Source organism: Lonchura striata, chromosome 4 (genome assembly GCF_046129695.1).
Source record: "Lonchura striata isolate bLonStr1 chromosome 4, bLonStr1.mat, whole genome shotgun sequence".
In the NCBI taxonomy this organism is placed as follows: Eukaryota; Metazoa; Chordata; class Aves; order Passeriformes; family Estrildidae; genus Lonchura; species Lonchura striata.
This window is the reverse complement of record NC_134606.1, coordinates 6,158,243-6,179,490: the sequence shown is the minus strand read 5'-3', so window position 1 is coordinate 6,179,490 and position 21,248 is coordinate 6,158,243. Positions and strand designations below refer to the sequence as shown.

General features: G+C 41.4%; 1 protein-coding gene across 9 annotated transcripts in view; it reads right to left on the bottom strand.

Moving 5' to 3' along the window:
* Positions 1–21,248, bottom strand: part of ST3GAL5 (ST3 beta-galactoside alpha-2,3-sialyltransferase 5) — a 30,413-nt gene that overhangs the window by 8,423 nt on the left and 742 nt on the right. For 2 of the 9 annotated variants that reach the window (XM_077782697.1, XM_077782698.1), the window contains 2 exons: positions 2,915–3,026; positions 1,096–1,210 (listed from right to left, as the gene is read on the bottom strand). In XM_077782697.1, coding sequence (XP_077638823.1) covers positions 1,096–1,210; positions 2,915–3,024 — 225 coding nt within the window. In that variant the 5' untranslated portion in view covers positions 3,025–3,026. Of the gene's footprint in view, positions 1–1,095; positions 1,211–2,583; positions 2,652–2,904; positions 3,027–13,996; positions 14,168–14,200; positions 14,331–21,248 lie in introns of those variants that run through there. The other 7 variants (XM_021535707.1, XM_021535708.1, XM_021535713.1 and 4 more) reach the window with 7 other exon arrangements.

Here is a 21,248-nt window from a genome sequence, read left to right as displayed (position 1 = left end):
TGATCCATCTCATAATAAAAACAAAACACTATTAGTGTACATTTTTAGAAATCTGTAGTGGCAAGCTGGCATCTGATGTAAAAAAGAAACAGCAAGAGTTCCTCCACTGTAATTTAAAAAAACCCATGAGCAAACACAGGGGTCAGAGGCACAAGACTCAAATCCATTGTTAATTTAGTTCTCCTCTACTCTTAAGGAACAATAGTGTGTATCTGAAAGAGCAGAGAGGGAAGTTCTACTGCTGTTGTTTTGGCATTTTTTTTAATCTTTTAACCAAGATTAACCTACAGAACTTCCTCTACCACCATTATGAAGGTTTCTGCATAAACACCACAGTAGGCAAAGCGTGTACTTTTTGAGATAGCAATAAACACAGTCCATTAAGCCTTCAGGTATGCTTGTTTTAATATGTTTGTTCTTCAGAATCAGGAATGTTACTGAAAAAACAAAAAAGTCAAATGAGAAAAAAGGGGAGGCAAAGAGGCTCAGAAGGGGAAAGATGGGCACTGAAGATGATGGCAAGTGGGGGAAGATGCACGTGCAGTAATGCTAAGATTAGACTGTCCTAAGGCAGGGTTTCTGCTGGAAGTTGCCTTTCAGCATTTGAGACATTCAAAGACAGGATGTAACAGTCCTAAACCAGGTAAGTTCTGTTATAAAGTGCAAATAACATAAGTAGCAAAGGCTTTAATGGTTTCTGTTACACCTCTTTAAAAGCCGCATGCAAAACTGTAGTTAAAGTAAGTAGCTGCTACCTTGAATGAATAAATGAAATAACAGCAGCACCCTCTTGGACATTTGCAACCAGTGTCAACTGCACTGACAAAATGGGATGATGATATGTCCATTTCAAATTTTAAAGCCAGAGTTATCTAATTTTACCCCTATAAACTCTGTTTCTCTAGGTGCTTCTGCTGTCATTTTACCAGAACAAAAACCAGAACGTCTATGGCATGAAATGAGGCAAAATATACTTCTGCTCAATAGATCATTTCAGCATTTTAGTTCTTTGTTGTAGAGCCCTGTAAGTCTTGTATTGTCAATTAATAACTTGTTTTTTAAGCCAAGTGGAAAAGAAAGCCAAACTATACCAACCCTTACACGATCGAGGTCCACATACGGCATTTTTGTTCTGTCGCATTCCTCAGGGTCAAGATGTAATTTGAGGATATAAAGGAAGCACCCTCCAACCACAAATAGTGCAAGAACTCTAAAAATCAACAGGACAGTGACAGGTAGGAGAGAAAAACAAAATTTTTTTTTTCTAATGTTCAATCAACTATTAAAGCAGTATTTTAAAGCAAATTTAAGTTGAACTTTATGTGAATACTTGCATTTGAATCAAACAAAATAAAAACCCCTTTTGCTTTGTTCACTTCAAGTCTTGTATAACTCTTCAAAGTTATCTGCACAAAAGCATGGACACATGTAGATGCTTAGAAAATGCCTGCCTCATATACTTTAAATGCATATCTGATGAGTCAAGCAGTTCTCCTCAATAACGAAACCAAGAGTAACTTTTTTCTTCTTTAAAGGTCATATCTTAGAAAACATATTTCCATGCAAGCTGAAAAAAAGGCTGGAACTTCAAACTGCTGAATTTTGGGCCAATGGCCACCACTGAAATAAAACTTTCATCTCGCTGGCAGGCCAGAATGCAGAACTCAGATACTCAGGCTGAAAAGCCTTAGTTACTTACACCCCCAAAACACGCAGCAGAAAAAGTCTCAGCTTTAAGATTGAAGAATGCAGACTATTCATATTTTTGACCTACTAATTTCTCATTCCTAAAGAATATCACTGTTGATATCCAAGAAGTCACTTAGCTCATTTCATGGTATATCCATCTGTAGAATATTTATATCATTATTTGATTAAAGCTGTGGTTGTTGCTCAAATATGTAGTTTGAGCTCTCTTAATGATTTTAATTTCCTATTGTTTCCTAAAGATTGGACATTTGTTTAAATGTCTTTAAAAATGTACAAGTTATTAAATGCCCAATGCTTCTTGAAACTCAGATAAAGTTAACACAGATTTCCAATATTTTTTAAAAAGCTTGTACTATATGAACTCATAGATGCAATCCCAGCAGTCAGTGTGCAGTACAGGCTGCAAACAAGGTGACCACTGGAAAAGTAGGACTATTCTCACATCTCACTTAACTAAATTACATTTTCCACTGATAGGTGATCTAAGAGCTTCATTAGCATGTTAGGCAGCAACCCCTGGAGATCAGCCAACAGGCAGAAAGCAGGAGATTCACAGCTGACAAACAAGGCTGGTTTTCCTCCAGGAGTTTATCAAGTATCCTCAGATTCAGCTGGGGTTGCATCACTCAGGTAATATCCACCTGTGTATGTAACAGTTTGGGTTTTTTTAGCTTTCAGACCTAAAAATTCACATGGCATCACAGTAGTGAAGGTTTTAGGTATAAAATATGGTCCTGAATCTGCATGTGCACACACCCTTTTAGCTCTAATTTGATGTCAAGCTATAAACAGTGGAGTAAGGTTTTTGATGCAGCATTCCAGAAGTCTTCATAACAAAATAACTAAATGAAAATACCTCCCCAGGATACCCACTCAACATCCACTGGCCTTCCATTTCCTCAGTTATCAGACTGTACAGAAGTCTCAGCATTGTTATTTATCTGCATACAGAAAAGATTGGAAATACTTGTGAGTAAAGTACTAGGATCTCACTTTGGCTTGGGAAGACAGGTACTACAACAAGTTATCGTGGGCTCCACAATATGTTTTCAGTGTCCCACAGAAAGCTGTGTGCTCAACCCTCCATTCACAGCCTGTGGTAATCCCATGCCTTGATTTCTGCATCCATTTTGCAATTGCCCAGGCTGGGGTTAGAACAACTGCTCTCTGTGCAGCTGTGACAATGACACTTACTTGCGAGTACCTTTTAAAAACCAGCTTGGTCTCCTCATCTTCATGTGCAGCCACCTTACACCATTGCACAGGAGGTGAATGATCACTTTTCAGCTTCACAGAGTTATTGTCACTCAGCATTGCTGTAAAAAAGAAAGAAAAAGAGATCATAACTTTTGCTGAATTGAAAAAAATTTCACAGGACACCCATAGAGTGACAATTTTGTTTCCCAGAGAAGACTGCAATTTTTAGTTATGGTGCCAGGAACACTGAATTGCTCCTGAGATCCTTGTGATTAATAACTCACTCATTTCAGCTGCATCACCAAAACATGATTCTAAAAATGTTGCCCAGGTCTTTGCACTCTTCATAAGCCTGAAGTCTAACAATTGCTGATTACAGCATTTACTGCCAAGCACTTTTGTTTGATCTAATCAAACAATCTAAACAATATGCTCAGGGTATGCAGGATACCAGACTCAAAATCAAATCCCTGTGCTATGCCCCCCCTTAGGCTTCAAGGATGCTCTCAGCATACAAAACCCATACAAGCCATCCCCAAAATAGGAGCTCATCTTTTAAATCATCTCCCCAGTTTCCACAAGGCCAAACTTATCTCATCATCACTGCTCTGAATCCACCACTGAACTCTTCAGCAGCCCCAACAACATGGGCAGCAACTTCAACAGCAGGCACCAGAGAGGGTGTGGAGGGAATAATTCTTCTTGGCCCACTGCAGGACCAGGAGGCTGCCAGCACCAGGGAAGCACAGCACAGCTCCCTGCATGAACATTGGACAACCCAGGAGGACAGCACAGTGCTCCCTCACAGATGGGCAGGGCACTGATCCTTAGCTGACAAGAAACAATCTTGCTGCTCCCACAGTTTCTATCAGAACTTTCCAATATTCACTCTGGGAAGAAAAACACAGGCTGGCACATCGTCTTTTCCCAGGCTGCTGCCAGTAACCAAAGATGTGAGAATGGAATCCCCATGAAGAGCCCACCTGTATGAGCCTGCTGGTTTTCCCAGGGAGAAGGAACACAGGGAAGGGTTTTTCCTGTCCTCCTCACCCAAAGCAGCATTCCCTTTGATCAGCCAACCATGGAAAGGTGCAGCCTGCTCCTCCACAGGGGAGGATTTCAGCCCTGCTCATTCCTTTGATCTCAGTGCTTGACCCTCTCTGCTCTCCACCACAAAGGTGTTCACCTCTTCTGTTCTCCTGCCAAGGGTTCTGTCACAAGAACTTCTGAAAAAATAGCAAGACTAAGGGAAGGCTTTTCTCTAAGGATGATCTTCCTCGTTCTCTTTTCCACCTCTTTTTATTGCTTATGGTGATATGACCCATTTGAACCAGCCTTTATGACCACTTGAAAACACTGCTTGATTGGACAAACAACTGATGTTCTTAAACACCAGGATGAAGGAGCTGAGGAGACAGAAGTACTCCCTCCAGATATCAAATCCAGACCACTGCAACTTCAAGGGTATCCAGCTCAGAAGATGACTCAAAGTCAGTCTCTTTGCACAGAAAGAAATTATTACTGATAATCGCAGTAGGTCAAATGCCAAAAAACCCTGTGAAGGTGGGACAGAGATAAAGATCAACAAAGATCAACAATAGCATCTGAAGCACTTTGAAGAGCAGGCTACAGTCAAGTCACGCTTTCAAGGTCACATGCAAATGATTACAACCGACAAAGCAGAGCAAGGCAGGAAAACCCTAATGGTTTTTGCCGGCAGGAAACTTGACCACTTACCTCAAACATAATTAACATGGTTATTATGGCATCACTAAGAACCTTAAATTCCCCACCTGATTATTTATTAATTGCATAGACTCTGAGCTGTCACACCCATTTGCTGACCTTTGTTACAATCCCTTTGAGATCTGAAAGCACTATAAAATCTGAAGTCAGTACCAACATGAGAAGGGTAAACTTGTCTTGAAAAAGGGTAAACTGAAATTTAAGGGCTAAGTTATATCCCCCCACAATTCTAGCAGTTTAAGCTGGAAATCAAACCCAGCTCTCGTCTACCACACAACCTGTCAGGACACAGGACAAAACAGCAGGTCAGGGAACCTATGAAGCCTTCAGAGCTCATTTTCACAGAGCAACACCTCATCTTTACTGGCTGAATAAAACCAGCACTGAGGTGCAAAACTGGGTGTTGACACCACCAACCGAGTCATCCACATCTGTTTCCTCTCTGCTACTGTTGGCAGAAAATCATTCAACCTCACATGGGTAAAGATTTCAAATTTATGACAAGGACCATATCCCAGGGTCAGATCACCAACGTGAACTGCTCTACCTTGAGACATTCAGTGCCAACCCAGCAAGACTGGTAATGGCACCTTTACGACACACATCCTTCCTGCTACACTACACAGAGAAGTCAACTCAGCAGCTCTCATCCAGTACCTGACACTAACACAGCTTGGAGGTGACAGCTCTCCACAGGGATTACACTGCCTGGATGCACAGGGAGCAGCCCCAGCTCATGGAGCAAGATCACACCAGCACACAACAGCAGCTGACCAGAGGATGCTGCACAGAGTAAACACAGCCTGGAGACCACGTGGAAGCTCCAGGACTGCTCCACATAGAACAGAGGGGACATTCCATCAGATCACCTCAGAGGAGACTGCCTCACACCAGCACAAACAAGAGGCACTCAGCACTGCTTGGGAAAGGGATGGGATCACTCACCAACACCAATGGCTCACAGCAGGGACGTGACTGCTGAAAGCTGCTACAGCACAAAACAAGGCAGCAATTACATCTGTCAGCCCCACAGATCTCCACAAACACAGCTGGGGAGAAGCATAAAATGGGACCTTTTTAAAACTGAGAAAGCAGGAAACAAGCTTCACCTATTTTCACTAGAGAACAAAGCAGGTACTAATTCTTTCTCAGGTAAACATAAAGAGGTAACTTGATCATAGTCCATAGGAACCTAGGTCAGAATGGATTTTGCACAAAGGAATCAGTCGAACTTGGTACCAGCCTGCAAGAGATCTAAAAGACAAAGAAGGAACTGAAGAGGTGGAGGGTCATGAACACAGAAGGGAATCAAACAGGAAAGCAAGACTGCAATAGCTAGTGCTATCAGAAAATGATCCCTGCCTCTGAGCAAAATAAATTCCAGTTGCTCCCTGCTTCAGTCATCCTGGATGTGCAAAAAGAAACAATGAAACAGAATTTAATTAATCACCTCAACACATCCTTTCCAAGTCCAACTCTTAGTATGCACAATGATTTATTTTTTATTATAATAACAAGTGACATGCCAATGTTCATTTCCTTTGCAACAGTTTACTTCAGTTTGACTCTTGTCAGTTATGATCATGACAGATTATTCCTTTCTCAAACAAGTCAATAAATATAGACCAACACAAGTCAAAATGCATATGTCCAGCATGGCATTTTTTTTTTTTTTTAATTACTCAGGGTTGGATCCTGCACTCTTATTCAAGAGAATGAGCCCTTTCACTGGCTGGAAGCCCTTTCATTGGTGCAAGAGTGCTCAAAAGAGCAAGGTGGAAGTAACAAGCACCTTAGAGTGCACCTTTCCCACAGTCTTCCTCAATTAAAATCTTTGAGTTTGCAGAAAGAACCAGAACAGTCAAGATCCCAGGAGGACCAAAGAGATGTTGCATACAAAGACCATTACATTCTTTCAGGAAGGGGCCCTGCTACAGTCGCTTTGAGAGCCATAAATGCGAATGTCTCAATTTGTGTACAGCACACAGCTCAGTAGTGTTGTGGTATTATAACCACATTTTGCATTGACATTTCTACAGTTACTCACCGTGGTGTAATTAGTGAGGACTCAAGGGATTTAAATTTGTTTCATCTACTGAACTTAAGTGATCTGTGCAAAGCTGCTACTAAGGCTAAATTATCCATTAATACAATCTACTCCAAAGCTTTTTGTGGTGTTATTCTTCTCACCATGCTTTACTTTTGCCTCATTGTTATTCTTATGTAGACAAGATTTCCACACTTGGAGTATTTCAGAAGCAATTCATTTAAGCCTTCAGGAAGTCTTTTCATGTGGGAATGCCAAAAGCTAAAAAGCAGCATGGATCAAGTTGTACACAACCACTGCCACACCCCAGAAAATGCATTTCAGCACCTGGATTTACCCAAAGAAAGCCAAGGTCTCTCAGCAGGCACGGGGACAGGAGCAGACAGCCTGCATGTGAGTGCAGGATGATGGCACACACCTGCATCCTCACCACACTCCCATCAAGCCCAAAAAACCACAACCACACACAGGTGATGCCTCCAGTTGAACTTTTCCCCTCTCACAGTACCACCAGAAGCAGTGGGAACACCCAGCTTTACCAGGCAGTCAATAGCAAGATCTTGCTGCACAAAGCAGCCTTTGAAGGTTGTGTAACAAGATGAAGAAGCTTGTAGGGGAAAGCCCCCAGAAAGTTAATCCCAAAAGTCACACTTACGTAAAGGAATTACAAATCATGAATGGTGAGGCTCCTGCAGGCATTGAAACAGAAGCTAAAATTAGTGCAAAAATACCCAAAAGGCACGTGCTCACTTCATTCTTCCCCTAAATCAGAGACAAAGAAATTATTTGAACATATTTCCAAAATCAGTAAAGGATAAGAGAAAGCTACTTGGTTTTGAGCAATACTTGTTTCAAAAGAGAAACAAAAAGTTGAACAGCAGAGAAGGTTTTTTGACACAAAAAACTTGAGCAAGGCACTTTTTATTGAGGTGTGGTTATTATCTAGTAATGAATTCTGTATGAATTTCCTGTTCTGTGGCTTTTAAACAAGACAAAAAAAAAATCCCACAGATATACCAAAAAACTTTATGCAAGAAATTAGAAGAGAGTAACTAAGAAAACTTAAACTAATCACACGTTAGTTTTGGACACATTTGGAGAAAACAGATGGCAAAAAACTGACAACTCCAACATTAATGTCTGTGACTACTTGCAAGAGTTGAGCCCATGAAAAGATTACACATTTCAATCTATCCTCATTATTGACCAAACAGACAAGTTACTGTTTTCAAAACTGGTACAATATTTCAAGAGAATGTTATTAATTTATGTCAACATGAAAAACGGTTTGGTGACATCTACTGCTAGGATTTGATTTTTGTGCTTCTGCAGGACCGAAATCCACAGCAATCAAAATGTAAGGGCTGAGACATTAAAAAAGGGAATGAAAGGAATGATTAAATTAGGTGGCAGTTTTTTGGTTTATGCTTCAAAGCCAGTCACTAAGCAGAAACTCTCAGATGATACCTAAGAATATGACAAATCATTACAAAACTGATTCAAAAATCAGTATAAAATTCTCCCAATTCCCTCCTACATCCATCCCACAATCTGTTCAATTCGCCTTAATGGGCAAACCAGTCTTGATTCAGGGAATTTTGAAGTAATAGGATTTTTGTCAATGAATACAACTGCTAATCATCTATTCTAATATTGGTAAGAACAAAATAACTGATGAGTAAACATGGTCTCTTAGTAACTTATCTACTGTGGCATAGGAGGCCCATAAATCTCCCAAGGTGTCCCTAATCAGGGACTCTCCCTCCCAAGTCTCCTTATCAAAACATGATTCCTTCAGATCCCTCCCATGCTTTCAAACATCACCATCTCTTCATTGGAAACAATAAATCAAACAAGAAAATTCTCAAATAACCTCTGTTTACATAAAACACGACAGGCAAATCTTAAGCCAACAGTGAATCAAGCCTCATCCCAGTAACAATTAGGTTGGAGAATGGTACTGCAAAGAAAAAAATGCTGAAGAAGATGGAAAAAATGCTGAAGGAGAGTTACTTGTGCACCCCATGGTACACAAAGGACTGCACAGCTACAAGTGCTGTACAGTTAAACTGCTGTCTTACAACTGCAATCCAAGGTATTTTTATCCATCCAAAACACAGTATTTCTTAATACAAAAACAATTTGGAAACGTATTCTCTTGTGACATGAAGAATTCGTTATTACAAAACAACCAATATGGAAAATAAAAGAACATCCTCTAGCAAGAGGCACTCCAGAAACTGCAGTGTAGTAAAGGACTGCCTGGTTTTCATGGAATCACAGGATCATCCAGCTCCAACCCCCTGCCATTGGCAGGGACACCTCCCACTATCCCAGGTTGCTCCCAGCCCCTTCCAACCTGGCCTTGGACACTTGCAGGGATGGGCCAGCCACAGTTTCTTTGGGCAACCTGTGCCAGGCCCTCACCACCCTCACAGTGTTAATATTTCTTCCTAATATCCAGTCTAACCCTGCTCTCTGTCAATTTAAAGTCATTCCCACTTGCCCTGGTCAAAGGCCAGGTCATGTCCAGCCTCTCATCCACCAGCACCCCCAAGTCCTTCTCCTCAGGACTAATCTCAGTTCATTCTTTGCTCAGCCTGGATTTGTACTTGGGATTGCCCTGGCACAGGACCTAGATGGACTTCATGAGGTTAACTTTCCAATGACTTCTGCAGAAATGAATCCAAATTTTTCAGCTGAATTTTAAACACAGGTTTAACAGATCAGGAAAGCTAACAACCTGCCCACACACTGAAATTAGATTTAAAATCTATACAAGGAAAGTAAAAAGCCCCTCATCTGGCTTCATTTGCCCATATTGACAAAATACCCAGGAAAAGTGAGGAAAGAATAATTGACAAGTTATCCTAAAGGAATTGTGTCCAATTGGAAAATATCCTTCTATGACATAATGAACACGGAAATACCTTCTTTAAAGGATTTTTTGTTCAATAGTGCATGATGAAAATAGCTTAAAACCACAAGCGTGAAGAAAAATTCCAGTGATATTAATAATCCAAGGGAGATTTACTAGGAACATGCTAAAGCATGAGAGACTTTTGTGTTATGATTTGTAGCAATATATTCACTCTTAGATGTTTATCAAATAATTTCCTGATCACCATCCAACCACTTCCTATCACAAGACACAATGAGACAGTATCCAGGGAGCTGTGGCAGATTAGGGACTGACATCTCACCACAGAAAAAACATGAAGCTAAATTAAAAAATTAGAGACTTACTACCAATTATTTCTTCATCTGCCACAATATAAATCCCACAGCAAAGTTGGCATTTCAACATATTCAGACACTTGAGAAACTTTCCTTGAATATTATCTGCTTAATGGCTATTACTGTTGAATTAAAAAATCACTTGACATCCGTTTTAAGGAACAGAGTCAGTTATTTTGGTTAATTGAAGAATACATCTGTGACAGCAGAAAAAAATTTAGCCCATAATATGGTTATAAGCACCTACAATATGCATCTTACAAAATGAGCTTTGGCCAGAAAGGCCTTTTTATCAGACAATTAAAATTTAAGATAATGCTGTCTGTATGATCTGTGGTTCATTAGGTCAAGATCTGTCTCCTCAGAAATTGAGAACTTATTACTGAACCCTATTTGTGTGGATACAATTGGTAAAAAGTGAAACAAGGAGCAAATGAGAATTTCAGAGCAGTTGACAGAAACTCTCAAAGGCACCAACAGGATGACAGGTGAAAATTATTTTTCTTGGAGCCAGGAACACCACCAAGCAACATTAGTGTCCTAGAGGCATGATGATTCTTCTATCCTTGCCTTGTGACACTCTGCTTGCATTTTCCTCCAATTGTTTAATGGGTCAATCCTGCATCCTCTTTGAAACATCATCCAGCAACTCAAAGTCATTAACAACCTTACATAATTGTGTCTACTTGAGCACTCTTTTCCTTTAGGAAGGATACACATAGTTAGGCTACAATTTGCTGTTAACATTGGATCATCCATATAGAACATAAAAAAAAACGGTTTCAGCTCAAATACAGTCCAATTATCAGCTTAACTAGACATATTCAGAGTGTAACACCATCACTTCCTCTCAGCATCATTCACAGGAAGCTTTTTGAACATTAGCAGTCCAAAATAATCAAAACAGGCCTGCTAAAATAATATTATACGGAAAGAACTCTTAATGAGGTTCTAAATAGTTCAATGTTCAAAGCAGGGGTATTCTCTTTATTTCACATCTGTCTTAACACCCTCTTTCTCTAGTCAAACTTTGCAGCCCTTTCTGTGAATCCTCTTTCAGGTGCTCTCAAGTGAGTAACAGCAAAAAAAAAACATAAAACAGGCATAAGAAACATCAAAAAGATGTGCTTCAACACTTAAGTAGGCTGCTGATGCTTTGTAACAGACAAAAGCAGCATCTGAATATTGACTTTTTCTGATTCACAATGAACCACAATAAGTCAGTGTCCCAGCCAAGCAGGAAGAAACAGGTAACCTAAAGTACTGCTGTTGTGAACAGTGTGCTATTAAAAAGTTATGTTTATTTCTTACAAGGGAGGCTTTTAGACCCTCTTGCTCCTTTTCCTTTTGGAGCAAATCCGTTTTCCCTTCCATGCTACTGGTCTTAGAAGCAGAAACACAGAATAATGAGGTTGGAAGAGACCTTTAAGATCATCAAGTCCAACCTATGCCCTAATACCTCAACTAGACTATAGCACCAAGTGCCATGTCCAGTCTTTTTTTAAACACATCCAGAGATGGGGATTCTACCACATCTCTAGGAAGACAATTCCAGTACTTTATTATTCTTTCAGTGAAACAGTGGCTGTCTGCTCTGGATGCTCAGAGCCTGATGTCAGCCACTCCTCAGCATCTGCTGAAGCCCACAGACATGCAGAGTTAATGAGCTGCAGCCTAACAGCCAGCTGCTACCCAAACCCCCCCCTGCACATCTCCCCTTCCTCATCCTCCTCCCCAGCCCACAGATGCACACTTGAGGAAGCACCACTGCAGCACTCAGAGGAAGAGCCACACCAGCCAGGAAGGGAGGAAGAAAGCCCAGGGCACCAGGACATCACCTGGTGTGAGCTCATCCTGCACAAGTGGAAGAGATTTCTGAGCCCCTGCAAAGCCAAAACAAATTAGGTTTTCCCCTTACATGGGAAATTTGAGGGGAAAAAAAAAATCTTTCCTAAAAGAAATGGTCTGAAAAGGCAGGGCATAGCATTAATCTTTACTGGGTGAAAGAAACAGCAGACTTACACAGCCAAGATGTTTCATATGACATCTGAATTATGCAGCAGAATAGCACCAAACAACTGATGATTATGGAACAATGTCAATAATACAGCAGCATTTTTACCTCACTATCATCTAACATTCCAAGGCATCATGGTAAAATCACACTTGAGCTTACAGAAGCTAGAGAGGAGATGCCAAAAGCCTCCCCTAAAGAAAAGGCAAAAATTAAAATTGCAGTACAGCAAAAAATATTGCTGTAAACAATTTTAATGCTTAAGTTCTGAACCTAAGACTTCAGGACCTAACAGGCTGCAGAGAGTGCTGATGGGATGAGTAAAGGAAGAGCCTCTCCCAAGGAGAACAGAGACCTTGGCTTGTCCAGCTTTGCAAAACAAGAATTGAGAGTTTTTCCTTAGATACACCAAACATGTAAACACCAAAGCCAAAACCAAACCTTTCAAACAAAACTATAATGTTAGCACACAGGAAAAAGTGGACATAAACAAAGAGGGACTACGAGCAAAAGACTCCTGAGCAGCAAAGGAATAGCCTTGGCATAGGAGTAATGGAAAATAACAGACTACACAAGTTTTAAGGAAGTCTTTAATAATTTATGAATTACATTATCAGTGAGAGCTGCTTGTGACAGGGAAGATTCCTCCATGATCCTGAAGTCCTCTGTCTAGCTTGTTTTGAAGTACTGGGTATGCCTGCTGGGGATGCTTTAATCTGTTCTGTCAGAGCAAGTTCCATTCAGACTCCCATGGAATTTGAAAACTACAACATGACAAATCTGAATCATTATCTGAGTCTTTTTCAGTTATTTAGCCTTTACTATAACTCACAAACTACTGAAGTCTTCCAGGGTCCCTTAATCTAAACAAACAACCTGCCCACCAAATGCTCCAACTCTGCAGCAGTCTTGGCATGTTTCACAACTGATGTATGCAAAGGAAACAAAATGGAACATTTTTAGCCCGTTCTCCTCAATAAAAGGAAGTTTCTGGTACCACACTGTCTTCCTACATCCTGCTCCTAACTGCCTGTCAATTATTTAGCCAATCTGCTGGAACTCTACGGAAGGAAAGATGCTAAACCTCAAAAAGTTGCAGGAAACCAGAGGAGGGATAAGCTCATTCCTCACTGACCCCACAGAAGCAGACAATGCACCAAAATGCTTACAAAATTGAACATTTTTAGCCCATTCTCCTCAATAAAAGGAAGTTTCTGGTACCACACTGTCTTCCAACATCCTGCTCCTAACTGCCTGTCAATTATTTGGCCAGTCTGCTGGAACTCTACGGAAGGAAAGATGCTAAACCTCAAAAAGTTGCAGGAAACCAGAAGGATTAACTCATTTCTCATCGACCCCACAGAAGCAGACAATAAACCAAAATGCTTTCATGCCCTAACTCTCCAGCTGCATTTTGACCTCTTGAAAGAAATTCCCTGAGTTTGGCCAGCAGAGTGCCTGAGAGATAGCTCAAGGTTTCCTGCTGCATGATCCAAAAGGGAGACCGTAACCTCACTGCAGCAGAACAGATGGAATAACACAGTCTGCACGGAAAACAGCCCCTCTGAACAGAATCTGCGTAGTCCCATTGTAAGCTGCAGTTTAAAAAGACGTATCTATTCCAGAAGCATAAAAGAGCACTTATCTCAATGAGGTTTTTTTAGAGAAATAATGAATATATATCTTTATCTACCCTTCTCCCCAGAAGGAGACAAAGCCAGTCATTTTCCACCGCACAGCTGTTTATATCCAGTAATTTAAAGAACATTTCCTAATTATTTCCCTAACTATAGAGAGCTGCAAAATAAACATCCCTCCTCTAGCAGCGTTATAGTTTGATCTTACCTACTTAAATAGAAAAAATAGATACAAAACAAATCTCAGCACAAAGGTGGGGGGGGGGGGGGGGGAAGGAAGGAAAGTCCTTTTAGTGAGTAGCGCTGAAGCAAATAGAAAGGTTTTGGCAGTAACAGCAGAAGCCGTATCTGCTTTGCATTCACATCACTCCAAGCATGCAGAGCCAGAATCCCTCACAAAACGCCTACCGGAACCCGCAGAGGAGCAGAAACCTATAGATTTTATTGCAGAGGGGAACAATTCGAGCCAAGACATCCTTTCCCTCCAGTTCAAGGCAAACACGACTTCCACCGCCCATCTCCTCCAGAACTCGCAGCCCCCACCTCCCCATCCCTGCCTGGGAGGGAGGGAGGGAGAGAAGGAGGGAAGGAAGGAGGGAGGGAGGGAGAGACCTGGAAGCTCCGGCGCTGGCGGTGGGGCACATCCTGCCGACTGCTCGAGCCCAAGCCCGCAGTCCCCGCGCCGCCGCATGGGCCCCGGCGGGCGCTGTCCCCGCAGGGCGCGGGCGGTGCGGGCGGTGCGGGCGGCGCGGGCGGTGCGGGCGGCCCCGGCGCTCTGAGGCGCGGCCGCGGCGGCCCCGCCGCAGGTAGCGGAGCCGGCGCGCGGCGGGGGCGGCACGTGGCGGCGCGCAGCCAATGGAGGCCGAGCGCGGCGCCGCGCGGGGCGGGGGCGCCGCCCGCGCTGAGGGGATGCGGGAGGGCCGCGGCCCCTGCCCCGCCCCGCAGCTTCTGTGCCGCGCCGGTGTTACAAATAAACGCTTTCTTCGCCTTTTGTTTATTTTACCCCCACCCCCGCAATGAGTCGTGGGTTTGGGGATTTTCCCACACGCACAAGAGACCCCCGCCCGCCGCCCCCTCCTCATGTCGGCCGCCTTCGTCTCGCTGCCGGTGCCTGCGCTCGCCCTCTGTGGAAAAACGAGTCGATCCCCTCAAGTTACAGCGTTTGAGCTGTTTTTATTGCGCCTTGTGCTCCCAGGAGCTTTGGTGCGTTGGGGCTTTCAGGCCTCTCCGCAGCTGTTCTAGGGAATCATCCCTTTCATGACACGGCGCGCCGCAGGATATGTAAAAAAAAAAAAAACCTAAAAGGTCTTGATTTAGTTTTACACTTGTGTAAGCAGCTGCTTGACTTGCAAGGGAGAGGAAACGACCTTGCAAACCCATCTGACCGTGGCCTTACAAGTCACAAGTTGCACCACGAAATGAAGAGCTGGAAAACCACTGGAGCGAAGCTGTGCGCACCGGATGGGGGAAAGCTGATGAAGCAGGAAAATGGATTAAGTCATTACAGTCTGCCTGATGCTCGGATTTTTTTTAAATATCTGACTTATTGCTATGGTATCTAAAAATGGTTCCCTAACCTAGATGATTGATGCAAAACAATCAGCGATTCCAGGCATAGCAGCTGCTAATTATTAGTGCTGGAAGTACAGTGCATAACACAGTGCAGAGGCCGTGTCAGGAGAGACAGGGGAAAAGCTTGCCCTTAAAGAAGGTGGGATAAAACTGGCTCTGAGGTGCCATTCTCAGTTAAAAAGGAGTGATATGGTTCAGTGAGAAAACTGCTGCACAAGGAGATCTGAAAACAACCACCATTTTCTGGTGTATGAATATTCCCTCACTGTAAATGATAGATGAGCTCATGCCCTGAAGCAGGATAGTTTTGATGTTTTCAAATTTTATACAAGATATGTTTTTTTATCCTTATAATGGACGTTTCTTCACGGTTCCTTTAAACCACACCTCTTGTTTTCTGTGGTGGGTGAAAAATTGCTTCTCTGTTCTGTCAGCTGTTTGATGGTTTGAGTTGTAGTCAGGGCAGATCCTTGATCACTTCCGGTATGATTCAAGAGAAAACATATACAAGTCAGCAACAAAATATTCCCTGCTCTGTTATTTCAGCTGTTGGCACAATTGGGGATTAGCTCTTATCTTTAGTCCTCCTCCATAATTGCAAGCAACTGTTCATTAATTTGGACTCTCAGATGAAGCCAAATAAATAAAGACCCTGACTGTACAGCCAGGCATGAACAAGGGGTCACAGGGCCTGTCACATTTGGCTTTGCCAGGAGACAATCAGGCTTTGCAAGCAGCTGCAGCAAAGATGCATCAAAGATATGCACTATCTTCATATTTTGAAATCTGATAGGAAAAGTGAACAATCAGTTTTGATGCAGTTTTTGAGGCAGGATGAAGCATGACAGTGGATGAGTGATGCTGTATTTTAAAAAAGCTTAGAGGATTCTCCAGTTAGCAGTTAATTCTGTCAATAAATAAGTTCTCAGTAGATTGAAGTCCCAGAAATAAATAGCAAAAATGCAGTACCAGGAGTACATCACCAGTCCAACTAACAAGGCAGGGAGATCAGAGCCTGAGAGGCAGAAAACACAATCATAAGTAACTTCAGTAACTCAAATTAAGTTGGATAAATGTCACAGGAGAGAGTAGGGCTGGATCTAACGTTTCAGGAAGTAACTGTGACTGCTTATTGGAAAGCCAGAAGAGGAAAAACAATCCCTAAAGAGTGCCATATTATTGACAAAGACCCACACTGTAGAAGGAACTGCAGCATCCTTGGTTTCAACACCCTTGTAGCACCATGACAAAGAAAATCAGCAGTGTTCTGCTTCCTTTTCAAAAACAGAGGAACAATATAAAATAAGACACACATTTCATTAAAAGGGTGTAAAAGAAAGGACTTGTAACCTCTGGTGGGTTAAGTACAAATTTATGAGAAGGATGCAGAAGGAAGTTTCAGGGTCCGCTTGCAAAAGTTATAAGAAATAATAACAAGTCTTTCTAGAACAAATCAGGGAGCCTGCTGGAGTTTGACAGCTCTGTAAGGCAAATAAATTGTTTCATACACAGAAGAAACATCTGGAGAAGATACAGACAGGAAAAAAAGGCAGAATTTATTTTTGCATTTATGAATAGGATAGATGAGCATGGATAAACTCCAATAATGGGAAGCTTCTTTAAGGGGAATAATTAGGAAAACATGTCTTGGATTACAGTGCAAGTATAAAAAGATGAAAGAATACATTAACAAGTGAGCAGCAGCCAACTGCTGAGACCAGATGGTGTTCAACCCTGAGTTGTCAAGCAGCTCAGAGACAAAGTGGATCAGGTACTAACTGCTGTCTCTGACTTCTCACTTAAAGTTACCTCAGCATCAGAGGGGTCTGGAGAGTTGCTCATGTGACATCAGATTTTTTAAAGGATTTTGGAGAAGATTGTGGAAACTGTAGACCTGGAAGCCCAATCTCTTTGACAGACAAATAAGTAGAAATTATGCTGAAGAATAGAAAAAACTTAGTGGCCACATAGAAAAGGTGACATATTAAGGAAAGCCATTATGGCTTTTTAAAAGCAAAGTAGTGTCTCAGGAAAGCTTTCTTTGAGGAAGTCAAGAAGCTCACAGACCATAAAGATTCAATTAACTGTCTATGATGGTTTCCAAAAGCAATCAGTAAGATTCCTTCCCCAAGGGAAGTAAAAAGCAAGGCTGCTAATGGATATGAAACTTGGACAAATAACTGATAGAAATGAAGGCCAGTAGTGATTTACAAAATATGTTGCTGATAATGAGCTATTCAGGGTAGGGCTAACTGTGAAAAACTTAATTACTTTATGCTACTCACAGAGCAAAATGGCAGATGATATTAAATCTGATAAATATTAAAGGCTGACATATGAGAAAAAAACCACAATCCTGAATTTCACATATATACTGAGGAACTTTGAGTTGATTTTTACGAGTGAAAAAAAAGGCCTTGAGGTTGTGAAAACTGGTTCTGTGAGACCATCAACTCAGGGCTCAGCAGTGATCAAAATGGAAACTGAGTACTTTTAAGATTATTGTTAAAATTTATTAAGACAGAAATATAGATAAAAAGTGTCATTGTATCAATCCCTGTTTGCACCTGCATCTTTAATTGCCTGTGCAGCTCTAGTTCAAAAGTAGTATGGTAGAACTGAAATGGATTAAATAAAAATCAATACAATTATCAGAAATAGTAGGAGGGCTTTGAAAGGGATCATGGTTGACTCAGCTGGGTTTCTTCAGTCTCCAGGGAAGGGGAGATAATATCAAAGTCTATGTAAAATCTTCAGAGATCCAAATAAGAACCAGGAATCCAGACTGTTCACTGACTTATCAGACACGAGAACTGAGCTACAGCAAATTAAATGGGAACTTGGAAAGTTCAAAACAAATAAGAAGAGATAGTGCTTCATTCAGTCTATAGTTAAGCCAGAAGTCTTTGCTTCAGGATATAGTGGGTACCAAAACTTTGCATGAGCTTAAAAAGCAACTGGAAAATCATCAAAGACTTGATCTAACTCAGCAAGTTCTAGAACTGTAAATTGCTGGAGCTGGAAATACATTTTGGAGAAGTATAGAACATGTTTTCCCAGTTCATTCTGTCTTCCTGCTCACATCTGTCTGAAACTGCTGGGATGTGTGGAGCTTTCAGCCAACCCAATATCAGCTTTTATATTAGATTTAGGATTACTATTACCTCCCAACCCCAGATCATCCAGCTGTCATAATCTCCCCAAACTATTTCTGATCGTTAAGTAATTGCATAGGGTTTTTGTGGTCCCTTTTTGTTTTGCCTTTCACTGTATTCACTGCTTTTAGTACTATACTTAAGCCCACATGGATTTTTGGCACTGCCTACTATTTCTAGAAAAAACAATCTCATTAAAATCTTTAATGTGTTCTTCCCAGAAGCATTAAAAACAAATTATCCCTTGTAGGTGTAGTGCCTTCCTCATTTCTGGGAGAATGCAAGTTATCAGCACAATTCTAAATACAACCTACATGGGAGGAGTGATGTTATAGGTAGTGTGCTGCTCTGTAGAAAAACAATACATTGTGTGGTGGAGAAGTCAGTGGTCTAAAGGGGTGGATGCAAAGCAGGTTGTTATTCTTCAACCATCTAAGTTGGCTTTGTGAATTCGTGCATAATAGAATAGAAATATTTATACTTTCCATTTCAACTGGTGCAGACAGTGGCTTAGGATTGTTGGAGTGTAGAAGTATCAATATAAATATTTAATTTATAATGATGGTAGACCAGATATGTGTCCTTTTGAGTTTCTTTTTCCTAGCAGAAAATATTTTCATGCCGTTCAATGTTTTAAGTCTATTAATAATTGTATACAAAGCCTTAACAGCAGAGATTGTAATGTATATATTAATAATGCATTTGCAGAGAAAAATATATTAATGCTTTTCTAAATGTTCAGTTAAACAATTACCTAGTTCCACAAAGCATTAGTAACAGAAAGCAAGTATAATCTTAAATTGTTTTATGATACTGTAGATGTCTAAAAGTTTTTCTAAGAAATCTAAGAGAGGCGCACATGGAGTGAAGCAGACTTTGAGGAGAGAAACATCCAGCCGACTGTGACAAACAGCTTTCAGAGGTTGTCACAGCTCCTCCTCTGTGGCCAGGGAGTGAACCATGGCCACAAGACTGTCTGTGGTCTGCCACTTCCAGAAATATTAAATATTATCATAGCAGCCTGATCCAAAAAGACTTTTCTAGCTTCTTTCTTCTCCTTCTTTCTCCCTTGCCACAGCCCTTCCTGGAAATGTCCACATTAAAGTAGAAAACTGAATCAATCTAAAGCATCAAGTAAAAAGAACTGTATATTTGTTCAGCAAGCTTTCTTTTGTATTTAAAAGAATTTTAGCTTTCTTGTTCTAGAACATGACTAATTCCTGTGCAGTTTCTGCAGCAGTTATCTTTAAAATGCAACAAAAATCACTGATACAGTTTGTCAGTTTGTTCCTGCATTTGGTTTAGGCAAATCAGTAGATTTCTTCAGAATGAAGTGTAAGCACTTATCGCCTGCTGTTTTAAATTTCAACACTGTGATTTTGATCATCCTGTTTGCTTAGTACATCCTCTATATATCGTATATATGAAGCAGGGACCTAAAAAAAGAATTCTTGATTAGGAAGTATGTACACACCACAGACCACACTCTGTTTTGTGCCATTCTTTATCAGTTAAGCAAACTTTCAAGGCACATTGTTTACCATTTTGTAGATAAGCTACTCTGCAGAGAAATGAGGCACAGTAGAAACACATGGTAATTTGTGTTAGAATGGATTTCAGGAGGTCTCTTCTCCAATCTCCTTAAAGCAGGGCTGGCTCTGATGTCAGACGAAATTAGTCAAGATTTTATCCAGCTGTGACTTGAAAATATCCAAGGATGGAGTTTGTACAACCTCCCTGGGCAAGCTGCCCCACTGCTTGACTGTTGTCACACTAAAAAAGCTTTTCCTTATATGTGGTCAGAATCTCTTATGTTTCAACTGATGCCCATTATTTCTTCATCCTCCCACCATGGACCCCAAGAACAGCCCTCCTTCTTTTCAATGACCTCCTCACAGGAGGGCTGCAATCAGATCTCTCAAGCAATCCCTTACTTTGACCTTCATCCTTTTCTTTCCTTAGTACATTTAAATGTCATAGGTTAGTATCTTGCAGCTAAGTCATGGCAAGCCTGTGTTCATCTGTGCCCTTGTTCAGACACACAAAACACAGCCAATCTGTGGTACCAGTTTCACGGGGCAGAACCAGTGTCTTACTGATTCAGCCTCCTGTGAACCACTGAAAAGCACTGGTGTGAAAACCATCACTCTCATCTTCACAGCAGCTTTGCTTGAGGTAAACCAGATCTGCAGTGATTGGAACAGTGAAGAGCCTAACAAGGCTGTGATTGAAGGAAAACTCCTGTGCCTTCCTCTTGGCAGCCTCCAAGAGCATTGCTGCTGCCTGAGCTGGGTTCCAGATGAGCCAGAGGCAAAAGATACTTCCTTAGTGTGAGGAGCAGAATGGCAGCTTGCTGTGAGTACAGCTGAGCTGCCACAGACAGTGAATGGATAGAACAGAGAACTGCACTGAGGCTACAGCTGCCCTGCCCAAACACTGGGATGCTGATGTGGATGTAAAGCTGTTGTAGAAGAGGAAAGTGCTTTATTAGCTCTGCTGCAGGGCTGGAAGAGTTTCTTTTCAGGCATTGGTAAGATCTGGAGCACTGAGCAGATGTGCAAGCTGTTGGTTGCATTAGTGTATGCTCTCTCATATAAAGTCTAAGTTAACTCTGTCTGGGCATAACATATGCATAACTGGGCAGCAATGTTTTTGTTGACATGTGTTGCATTTTCTCTGCTTTCTGTAAGCCCAAAGGAGTAATGAGGAGGAGGAAAGAGCTGATTTAGCATTGTCTGACAGATGCAAGAGCAATTACCAGAACCCATCAAGGTTTTTCTCAGCTGCAGAAAGTGTGAAGAGGCAGACAGGGTCCTGCTTTGTGTTATGTTGTGAATAAATAGTGCCTGGCCGTGTCAAGAGTTTATGCAGGGTTTTCAGGATCTGTTATTGAAGAGTTTCTTTTACTTCTCTGAACTGCATAGCAAATTAAA